Source organism: Mustela nigripes, chromosome 14 (genome assembly GCF_022355385.1).
Source record: "Mustela nigripes isolate SB6536 chromosome 14, MUSNIG.SB6536, whole genome shotgun sequence".
Classification (NCBI taxonomy): domain Eukaryota; kingdom Metazoa; phylum Chordata; class Mammalia; order Carnivora; family Mustelidae; genus Mustela; species Mustela nigripes.
In genome coordinates this window covers 19,627,088-19,638,946 of record NC_081570.1, presented here as the reverse complement: position 1 = coordinate 19,638,946, position 11,859 = coordinate 19,627,088, and the positions used below count along the sequence as shown (strand labels likewise).

Below are 11,859 nucleotides of genomic sequence, written 5' to 3'. Positions count from 1 at the left end.
GCTATTTTGTTATGGCAGCCCTCGCAAACTAATGGAGCTTCTGTCACCACACTGACCTGGTTTTCTTTCCACTGCACTAACACTTTCTCAGTGTCCTCTTCTACCTAGACTAGTAAATGTTGGTGGCTCTGTCCTTTGCTCTCTCATCTTCCCTCTCTATACTTTCTTCTTAGGTGATCTCATGGTATCTCTGGCCCAGACCTTGCCTGAGCTCCTGGTTCTTCTAACTACCTCCTGGACAACTCCCCTTGATGACTGATAGGTATCTCAAAACTCGCCTTGGCTTTGGGAAGGTGATGAAGTTCTGGAGACACATGGTGGTGGTGGTTACACAACAATGTGAATGTACTTAATGCCACTGAACTGTATACTTAAAAATGGTTAAAATGGTAAATTTAACATATATTTTACTACAATAAAGAAATTTATAATTTTATGAGACAATATAAAATTTGAACTCTGACTAGGAATTTGATTATATTGAAGAATTATTGTTTTAAAAAAACTAACATGGCCAACATCGATATTCTCCCCCCACACACAAATTAATTCCTCCCCAAATCCCCACTGAGTAAGATGACCCCTTCTAGCACCAATTTGCCCAAGCCCAAAGCTCCACTCATCCACCTGTTTGCACAGGCCAGAATCTAGTCTCATCTAATCCATTAGTAAGCCTTGTCAGCTTTTCCTCCAAACTATATCCTCTTTCCCCTTCTCACCTTGCTGTGTGAAGCAAGGTGTTGTTACTCTAGGCCAAACCAGCATCAACTCTCACATCCTAGCTTGTCCCCTTACCTCCTTTCTTGTCCCTTTCCTGTCCATCCTCTACTCAGCAGCCTAAGCAATTCTTCTATAAGACAAGCCAGAGCTTATTACTCTTTTGCTTAAAATTAGCTCTTATGGATTGCCACTGCATTCAGGGTAAGTTCCAAACTCCCAACCATGATCTCTGAGGAGTCACACCATCAAGGCCCTAGCCACCTCTCCAGATACTCTTTGTCCCAGGATCCCCTTCACTCACCAGGCTCCCTCGTTGGCTTCTTTCCCTTCCTCCAATGCTCTGTCCTAGTTCTGAGGCCTTTGCCAGTCAACTTCTTTCTGTCCATCAGGTCTCAACCAAAATGCCACTTCCTCTGTAAGGCCTTTTACTAACCCTGATGTACAGATTAAGTCCCTACCTCCATGATTCTTGCTTTCAAAATGCCCTGTGCTCATCCTCTGTAATCACTTGTATATTACTTATAGCTGGCCCCTCAGTTAGTCTGAGGGCTCTGTACACAAGGGGAGCAAACATGGGCACCCCGGCCATAGGATTGCAGAGCATTTTCATATCCATTATCTTATGGGGTGCCCTTTAATTTTACAGATGACACCCACCCAGTGCCTGACACACAGTAGATGCTCAATAAGCCTCAGTCATTATAATTCTTGGGATGATGATGGCTGTTGCTCCTGCTTGGGTAGGAACCCCTTCATCCCTTTGTCGTTTGAGGATTAACTGAGATCACTGCAATGAAAATACTTTGTAAACCAGAGAGTGCTGTACAGGGAGAGTGTTGTCAGGAACTTTTCCTCCAGAAAGCCTTCCAGATTCAAGTTACTCTGCCCAGCTGCCCCATTTTAGCATCCTTGTCCATTGTTGGTGTGGTTGCCCCACATCCCCTTTTGGAACTACTGAAATCAGGACTGTCTCTCCCTCCTCAGAATGGGGACCCTTCAGGGCTGGCCTGTGTCTCTCCAACAGACTGAAGACTCCCCCTTGAATGGGGACTCCCGAAGGTTGACCTGTGTTTCTGCCTTCAGAATGAAGGCAGGACCCGGGCAGAGGGCTGCTGATGGGCCATCTCCCCCACAGAGGCCTCCCACCCCCTTGAGAGGATAGCCTCAGTCACGCCCCAGGCTGAGAGAGCCCTGCTGAGGCTGTTCCTTGTCCTCCAGGACCGCCACAACTGACACCTTGGTCTTCAGGCCACACACAATGCTCAGAAAACACAGTTCTCCACTGATTTTGTGCAAACAAAAACAAACAAAAACGCAAGATGAAACCTGGGGGGTCCAGCTTTACCGTACACACCCCACCCCCAGCCAAGAGATCTCTCTTCTCTGGGTCTCCTCCTCAACTGCCTCCTCTAGAAAATGCGGTGAGACCAACAACAATAGTGATGACCACTGCCTTTCCTTCACAGAGCACTGGCTATGTGCCAAGTTCTTGGTCTCTTGGTGTCCTGACAAACACCCAGAAAAGATGCTACTACGGGTAGATTTTCCATGAAGCTTCACGAGTACATCCAAGGTCTTGGGAGAGACCCAGCAATGTCTTCTAGATAGACAGATGTAGATATAGCCTTGTATGTTAAATTATATATAATACATATGTATTCTTTTTAATTCGCAAAAATTTTATTTATTTATTTATTTGACAGAGAGAGAGAGAGGCAGTGAGAGAGGGAACACAAGCAGGGGACGTGGGAGAGGGAGAAGCAGGCTTCCCACTGATCACGGAGCCCGATGTGGGGCTTGATCCCAGAACCCTGGGATTATGACCTGAGCCCAAGGTAGGGGCTTAAGGACTGAGCCACCCAGGTGCCCCACAAAAATAAAATTTTAAAACTACAATTGCTTAAGACCACCCTTTCTTTCCACCCTATCCCACTTCCCAATATGAATGATTCCCAAGACACCTGGAAGGACGTGGGTGGTGAGGGAGAAAGAAGGATCTGTAAAGAGCAAGAAGCCAATCTCTGCAAAATTCTTTCAATCATCACTAAATTGTCTGTCATTTAATAGTGACGCCAACTCAGGAAGGAAGTTCTCTCCTATAAGGAATATGCAGCCTACGCAATTACAAATACTCCATGCATATCTTTCTTTTTTGATAGTAATTACACAAAGTAGAATTTATCAAAATTCCGACTACACACCTCTAAGCACTACTACAAGTATCAGAAACATCTATGTGTGAAATGGCATGTTTACATATCCTGGCTATCAAGAAGAAAAGATGTTTATCCATTACTAAAGAAAAAGAGAGAGAGAGAGAGAAGAAAACATGGTTTTTTAAAAAAGATGTATTTATTTACTTAAGACAGAGTGAGAGAGAGACAGCACATGCAAGCGGGGAGAAGGGTAGAGGGGTGTCTACGGCCATACCACCCTGAACGCGCCCGATCTCGTCTGATCTCGGAAGAAGGGTAGAGGGAGCGGGAGAGAGAATCCACAAGCAGACTCCCTGCTAAGCATGGAACCTGATGCAGAGCTCAATCCTAGGACCCTGAGATCATGACCTGAGCAGAAACCAAGAGTCGGTCGATTAACTGACTGAGCCACCCAGGTGCTCCTAAAACTTGTTTTTGATCAACCATGCAAGAGGAAAGACGGAATCACCTCTCCATTTTCACTGGAGAATTTTACTTTAAGATTCATGGACAATTTTACTTCTTCACCTTCCTTCTTGTCCTGAAAATTTCAGTCCTAAAACGATTAAGCAGAGCAGAACAGGAGGGAAGCATGTGACCGAGGGGGAGGGAGCCACTGTGGCCCAGAGCAAAAGTCAGAGCCCCAGCAGGGTAAAGAGGGTGTCCACATGGCATGGGGTCCAGCAAAGTGAAGAAGGTGTCCCTGAGTGGGAGGGGGCATCCTGACACAAGGTATTAGAGCCCAAGTGGGGTGAGGAGGGCATTTCATAGGGGATGGGGTCGTGGCAAAGATGGGAGATTGGTTAGAAATAGGGGTTGATCCAAAAAGTGAAGGAATTCAGAATAATGGAAGCCAGATTTCTTGGTGTTGAGGAAGGGAGGTATAAATATAGAAGGGGGGTACCTAGAATGAACCCCCGCATATGGATTAGAATTTCAGGTGACAGTCTGAACTAAAAAAATTTTTAGTATGTATAAATAGATATAGAAATAAATATAACTGAGGGCATGCCTGGGTGCCTCAATCGGTTAAGCATCTGCCTTCAGCTCAGGTCATGATCCAGAGGTCCTGGGATCGAGTCCCGCGTGAGCAAGGAGCCTGCTTCTCTCTTTGTCTCCCACTCCCCCCTGCTTGTGTGCATTCTCCCTCTCTCTCTCTCACCAAATAAATAAATAAAATATTTCAAAAAAATATAACTGTAAATTGTGTGTGTGTGTGTTTAGACTCCTTAGCTCTGGAAGGGCCTGGGAAGCGTGACACCTTCATAACAGTGAGTAGGTTTTTAAATAATATTCCACTCCATTAAAAATTGAATCAGAGATTCTTGGAGTACTGGTCGATTCTAGGGGCTTGAAAAGAGGTATCTTCTTCTTTTTTTTTAAGATTTTATTTATTTATTTGACAGACATAGATCACAAGTAGGCAGAGCAGCAGGCAGAGAGAGAGGGGGAAGCAGGCTCCCCGCTGAGCAGAAAGCCTGATGCGGGGCGATCCCAGGACCCCGGGATCATGACCCGAGCCGAAGGCAGAGGCCCAACCCACTGAGCCACCCAGGCGCCCCAAGAGGTATCTTCTTCTATCAGAAAACAAAAAATAGTCACAGAATAATGGGGCATGTCAAAGGGACAGACTCCAGCTTAAAGAAGCTCCCATTGGACTAATCTGTGACAATCTGAGCATTAAAAAATAATGATAATAATAGATTACAAGCTATTAAACAAAAGAGGAGAACATGAGTTCATAACTAAATGCACACATATAGGGGTGCCTGGGTGGCTCAGTTGGTTAAGCATCTGCCTTTGGCTCAGGTTGTGATCCCAGGGTCCCAGGATCCCTCCCCACATGGGCTCCCTGCCCAGTGGGGAGTCTGCTTCTCCCTCTCCCTCTGCTCCTCTCCCTGTTCATGTTCTCTCGATAGCTCACTCAAACAAATAAAATCTTTGAAAAATAATAAATAAATAATACATTCAAACTAGGAAACGGTATACCCAGGGATGCCTGGGTGGCTCAGTCCTTAAGTGTCTGCCTTTGACTTGGGCTGTGATCCCAGGGTCCTGGGATCAAGGCCTGCATCAAGCTCACGTCTCAACAGGAAGCCTGCTTCTCCCTCTCCCACTCCTCCTCCGTGTGTTCCCTCTCTCACTGTTTCTCCCTATCAAAATAAATAAAATATTTTTTTTTAAAAAGGTATATCTGCATAGTTTCAAAATACCTCCTCACAAACTACCAGTTCCTTATAAAGGGAAAAGAGTAAGTAAGTGGAGAAGCCTGGCAGACATCAAGTGACCAAAGTGAAACACGGGACAGATGGAAATACGTGCTACCTAATAAAATGTATCAAAAAGAACACAACAGTGGGGCGCCTGGGTGGCTCATCGGTTGAGCATCTGACTCTTGATTTCAGCTCAGGTCAGGAGCTCACGGTCATGAGATCAAGCCCTGTGTTGGGCTCCACACAGTGCAGAGTCGGCTTGTCCCTCACCTCTGCTCTTCCCCCACCCACTTTCTCTCTCTCTCAAATAAATAAGATGTTTAAAAAGAAAAAAACAAAAAAAGGAGCACCTGGGGGGCTGAGTCGGTAAGCCTCTGGCTCTTGGTATCAACTCAGGTCATGATCCCATGGGTAGTGAGATCAAGCCCCACAGAGGGGGGAGGCCCTCTACTCGCCGCAGAGAGTCTGCCTGAAGATTCTCTCCGCCACCCTCCGAATAAATAAATAAATAAATAAATAAATAAATATTTTTTTAAAGTTTTAAAATTTTATTTATTTATTTGACAGAGAGAGAGAGACAGAGACAGAGACAGAGATCACAAGTAGACAGAGAGGCAGGCAGAGAGAGAGGGGGAAGCAGGCTCCCCGCTGAGCAGAGAGCCTGATTGGGGGCTGGATCCCAGGACCCAGAGATTATGACCTGAGCCGAAGGCAGAGGCTTAACCCACGGAGCCACCCAGGCACCCTGTAGAGGAATGTTCTTAAAAGCAGGAATTATAGGGGCGCCTGGGTGGCTCCGTGGGTTGAGCCGCTGCCTTCAGCTCGGGTCGTGATCTCAGGGTCCTGGGATCGAGTTCCGCATCTGGCTCTCTGCTCAGCGGGGAGCCTGCTTCCCTCTCTCTCTCTGCCTGCCTCTCCATCTACTTGTGATTTCTCTCTGTCAAATAAATAAATAAAATCTTTAAAAAAAAAAAGCAGGAATTATACACTCAAGTATTTGAAAGCAATGGGCAGCGGGTTGACAATTTACTCTTAAATGGTTCAAGTTGAAAAAAATTCCCTGTACTGTACTTGCAACCTTTCTGTGTTTGTGATGGTTTCAAAATAAATCTCATGTGAAGAGGCAAGCAAAAACGCGCAGCTAAAACAAATAGGCAAATATCATCAATAATTAATCAAAGTATTTTGATTTTCAGTCAGCTTATTTTAGTTTGTGATTGGTCATGATTTGTTTGGTCATTTTATTTTCTTTATTTTTAAAGGTTTTATTTATTTACTTGACAGAGAGGAGAGCACAAGTAAGCAGAGCAGCAGACAGAGAGGAAGAACAGGCTCCCCACTAAGCAGGGAGCCAGTCTCAGGATTTGATCCCAGGACCCTGGGATCATGACCTGAGCCGAAGGCAGATGTTTAACCAACTGACCCATCCAGGTGCCCCTATGTTATTTTAAAGATTTTTTTTTTAGGGGCACCTGGGTGGCTCAGTGGGTTAAGCCTCTGCCTTTGGCTCAGGTCATGATCTCAGGGTCTTGGGATCAAGTCCCGCATCGGGCTCTCTGCTTGGCGGGGAGCCTGCATCCTCCTCTCTCTCTGCCTGCCTCTCTGCCTACTTGTGGTCTCTCTCTCTCTGCCAAATAAATAAATAAATAATCTTTTTTTTAAAAAGATTTTTTTTTTTTATTTTTAAGTAATCTCAACACCCAACGTGCAGCTTGAACTCTCTGCCCCAAGATCAAGAATGAACCTGCTCTACCAACTGAACTAGCCAGGTGGCCCCTGCCTCAATTATCTCATTTTAAATATTCACTTTCATTCCTGATTTTCTATTCCTGAAGAGAGAACCGCCAAATTGTATAAGTGTCAGGCCCCATAAAACTGCTCTCCACTATTGGCCTTTTTTGTGCCTTTTGAAGATGAGGGAACTGAGGCACAGAAATATAAAGTGACTTGTCCAATGGTCATTAAGTGATAAAGCAGAATTAGAACCCAGGCAGTATGACTCCAGAGTCTCCGTGGAGGGAACTCCAAAGACTCAGGGAGATAAAAGGATACGAGAGGAACTTCGAAAGTGAAAGGATTAAGATCACTCACAATCGAATGAAAGATGCACACGTGTTTGTCTGCTGGGTCTTGGTTCCCTCGGGCAGAGGAGAGGGAGGAGGAAAGTCCTCTCACCCTATGCCAGAGACTGCTTGGCATTTCAAGTCCAAGACCTCATTTTGTTATTGTCCCAGATGAAGCACCTGAGGCCCACAGGGATCAGCCCAAGGTCACACACCTGGAAAATGATAGAGCCAGGAGCCAGTGCCAAGGGTGGTGATGGCTGCCCGACAGTGTGCTAGCAGAAGGCTTGCCAAGCTGGGCTTGCCAAGGTCCACGGACACGACACAGCCGAGGACCTTCCCACCCTCTCTCACACCCCATGCCCCACCATCCAGAGACAGACGCCCAGGACAGATTTGCCATGTGGCTGGCGGCAGCGCAACATGTCTGCCCAGATGATAAGTAGGCAACGTCTGTAGACCAGGCAGCTTCAAGGTGGGGACCCAGGTGGCCACTAGCTCTGGGAAACTAAGGTCACACAGCTTGGGCTGCACCACTGGGCCAGTGGGTCTAGGGGAACAAGCAAGGACTTTAGAGTCAGACAGATCTGGGCTCTGGTCTTTCTTAGTGGTGTGACCTTGGGCAAGTCACTTCACCTCTTTGAGTTTCAAAAAGTAAGAATCTTGCCTCCTGGGGAAGCTCTAAGGATTAGAACGGGAAGGGCATACAGCAGGTGCTCAGTAAATAGCAGCCGTTCTTCATTAGCATTCTGCTAGGACTTCTCAGCAGATACAGCCTCTCAGGAACTTTCGGAATCCAAGCTGAGGAGAGAGAGTTCTTAAGGACTTATTTCTGCAGGGCCCCCAGAACTGCAGTCAGGGGAGGGAGGCCTCCTAGCCTGCACAGTGGGCAAAGTCCTCCCAGCCCCCTGGGGTCCTGGCTCCCTTCCCCATAGCCTGTTCCTTACCAACAACAGGAGCAAAGCCCCAAGGTTAGGCAAACAAGTCAGTGATAAGGCACTTCCAGGTTGGGCCTTGCATTCAAGGTTCGTCCAGCTCCGGGGCTGGCTTCCAAGCTTAGTGAGAGTCCTGCAGGCACCAGTAGGGACACCTGCGATGGCCACCTGCTGATTGTGCTCCTGAGGCCTTGGTGCCCTGGTACAGCCCGGGTTAATGACCCTGTTTATTCACTTGAGTCATCCGATAAGGGGCAGCGCGGCGGGCGGGCAGGTGGCCCTGTGTCCTGCACAGGGTGCTTCATTGACTGAGGCAGTATCAGCGCCACGTGGAACTCCCAAAACCTCCTCCCCTGCCACTTCCCCACCAATCCTGCAGGCCGGTGCAGGATTTTTTTTTTTTTTCAATGAACATGACTTCTGGAGTCAAGGTTGTCAGGCCATCCCCTCCACTCCACCGTCCCTCCCACTGGGGATATATATAGCACCCAGTGGGGCAGAGCAGAGGGCGGGAGGGCCAGGAGGAAGGAAGAGCAGCTCCTCAACCATGAGCTCCAGCCAGCCAGGGACCTGCCCATGCCAGGGTGCTGCAGGCCGCCCAACCATTCTGTACGCGCTTCTGAGCCCTAGCCTCAGGGCTAGGCCCTCTGTGCCCCCGGCTCGGAGTCACTGCCTGTGCAGACAGCATCGGCCGGTCCGGCTGTGCGCTCCGCATCGCACCTGCCGGGAGGCCTTGGATGTTCTGGCCAGGACAGTAGGCTTCCTCAGGAATCTGCCGGCCTTCTGCCAGCTGCCCCCTCAGGATCAGCAGCGGCTGCTGCGGGGCTGCTGGGGCCCCCTCTTCCTGCTGGGGTTGGCCCAAGACACCGTGACTTTTGAGGTGGCCGAGGCCCCGGTCCCCAGCATACTCAAGAAGATCTTGCTGGAGGAGCCCAGTAGCAGCACAGGCGGCGGCCAGCTGCCGGATCGGCCCCAACCCTCACTGGCAGCGGTGCAGTGGCTTCGGGGCTGCCTGGAGTCCTTCTGGAGCCTGGAGCTGGGCCCCAAGGAATATGCCTTCCTGAAAGAGACCATCCTCTTCAATCCTGGTGAGCTTCCAGACACTCCTGGATGGGGGCCCAGCCAGGGAAGGCACCTTCTGAGGGCTTGACACCTATTATCTCTTTGGGTCCTCATTATCGCTGAAAGTCACCGACAAAAGAGGCTCAGAGAGGTTAAGTGAATTGCTGAAGGTCACACAGCCTCGTAGAACCAACGCAGGGGTGGGAATTCAGGTTTATTCACTCCAGAGGCTGGTCCTTGCCACTCTGCTTAAGAAACTTGCCCTTGACCCTCCGGGAAGGTGGGCAGACACAGCTGTGCCTCAGTCACAGGTAAAACTCTGTGGGTTCAGAAAGACCCCATAGAGAAGAATGAAAATGTAAGATGAAAATTCCTCACCAAAAAGACCTCATGGAATATATAAACTATAGTAACAAATACTAGTGATAGGGATGAATATTCATATTACATTCACCATATGCTAGGCCCAGTTAAAAGGGTTTTGCTGATTTAAACTTCCTAACATGCCTAGGAGATAGGTGTTATTATCCCCATTTTACAGATGAGGAAACCGAGGAACAGATATTAATTTATCTGAGGTCATGCAGCTAATAAGTAACAGCATAGGATTCAAAAAGGCAGCCTGGCTCTTAACCATTACTCTGGGCTGCCCCATAGAAGGACCAATAAATAAATAAATAAATGGAAGAGGTAGTAATGGGGCCTCAAAGACAAAACCAGTGACCTCAGGTCTTGGGCCAGTACTGCTGCCTGGGAGTGGGGTACTCAGCCGCCCTCTTCCCCCTCTCTGCCCACAGACGTGCCAGGCCTCCATGCCTCCTCCCACATCGGACACCTGCAGCAAGAGGCTCACCATGCACTGTGGGAGGTTCTGGAGCCCTGCTGCCCCGCTGGCCAAGGCCGCTTGGCCCGTGCCCTCCTCACAGCCTCCACCCTCAAGTCCATCTCACCCAGCCTGCTTGGGGACCTCTTCTTCCGCCCGATCATTGGAGACATTGACATCGCTGGCCTCCTTGAGGACATGCTTTTGCTGAGTCAACCTATTCCAGCCCAGGCTGAGATCAAGTGTAGGTGGGGCAGAGGCTGGCAGCCCTGACTTGGGCTAGATGTTCCCAGGGGTGACCCAGTGCTCCCGGGATGGGGGGCAGTCTGTATAGGCAGGCTTCAGCTCCCCTGGAATAAGCTGGCTGTGGCCCAACAAGATGGGCTCTGGGGCCCCTCCCTCACCACAACCCCTCTTGGCCTTTCTTGGTTTGACATGGTGCTCCAGCTGTCTGGCCATCCCTTAGTGGTCCTCAGAGCTTCTGGGCCAAGACTCCTGACCTCTCCTGAGATGGGGATGGAAGCTTAGATTACTCACTGGGACAAGAGTCCTACTGACTTTGTACAGAAGTGATTTAAGTTATTGGTTTTTGTAATAAAAGGCATGACACCCTTGGAGCCTGACCCTGTAATTTGTACATGTGGAAGGGACTGTCCCACCTCCACGGTCCACCCCGCCCCTATCAGAAGGAGTTTGAGAGGAAAGAGCCATAAGGAGCACTGGAGCCAGGCTTCAGGGAACTGGGATATTCGTTTTTCAGAGTGGGAGGATTATTCCATTTGGGGGAATGAGATTTATTTTGCACAGGTCTGAATCCAGGGCAGAGGATCAGTTCAGGCCTCCTAACTTCCTTGCCTTTATCTTTGGGGGGTGTCATTTCCCTATCTCCAAGTCCCCCAGTGAACCCTCCCTTGGCTTTTGACCCCTGCAGGCTCCCTCTCTCCTCAACAGAGTCAGATCACAGCCAGTAAGAAATACGAAGCAGCCCATTCCCATATTGAAACAGGCAAGGTCACTGGAATTTCTGCAGTTTGGGATCCTTCACATCCCCATTCCTGCAGGTGACCGAAGAAGACAGTCCACTCTGTCTCAATGGCAGGAGCAAGGACACTCAGGGCTGGCCTGGTGCAGCTGCGTGGAGGTCAAGGCCTCCCAAAGTTTAGCTGCCACCTTAGCTGTTAAAGTCTGAGACTCTTCCATGGCACTTGATTCACAGCTATGGCCCTGAGCCCTCCTGAGTTCCCCCTTCCATGACCCCTCTGTCCCAGTCCTTCTCCTGGAATCCAACCTCATTGGCCAGCAACCAGAGATGTGGTGTCTGGCATCTCGGTGGCCTCCAGAACTGCTCCATTCACTGTGTGGCTTGTGTCTGTTCTGACAGGTCAATGTCTGCGCCTCCTTGTTGGTTAAAGATTTTGAGTATCACCCAGGTTGGGGTGACTGACCTGCTGGTAGGAGGGAATGATAACAACGCGCATGCCTACAGGACCCCCTTGTACGACCCCTCCTTTCTTTAGCAGCAAGGCCCCTGCCCATACCAGTCCCACCCCCGTCACCACCAGTTTGGATCCTCTTCATGGGGCCAAGTTAATTATTGCTCAGTGCGAGGTCATTCACTCAGGGACAACAGTCGAAGAGTTGTCATTCAGGACTCTTCTGAAGGCCCCCAGGATAGGACAATGCCCTCGTGCCAGCAGCAAGGGCACCCCTGTCCCTTACCCAATCAGCCACTCACCACTCAGACACCAGAGTGACAGAAACATACAGCTCACACCACACACACACAACTCAGACCTACAACTCTCTCTCTCTCCATCCTACACACACGCACACACACACACACACACA

General features: G+C 49.1%; 1 protein-coding gene across 1 annotated transcript; it reads left to right on the top strand.

Moving 5' to 3' along the window:
- The first annotated feature begins 8,617 nt into the window (after positions 1–8,617).
- On the top strand, positions 8,618–10,628 carry NR0B2 (nuclear receptor subfamily 0 group B member 2). The gene is made up of 2 exons (XM_059375609.1): positions 8,618–9,214; positions 9,986–10,628. The coding sequence occupies exons 1-2, from the start codon at positions 8,674–8,676 to the stop codon at positions 10,282–10,284; spliced, it is 840 nt and encodes a 279-aa protein (XP_059231592.1). The 5' UTR covers positions 8,618–8,673; the 3' UTR covers positions 10,285–10,628.
- The last annotated feature ends 1,231 nt before the right edge of the window (positions 10,629–11,859 follow it).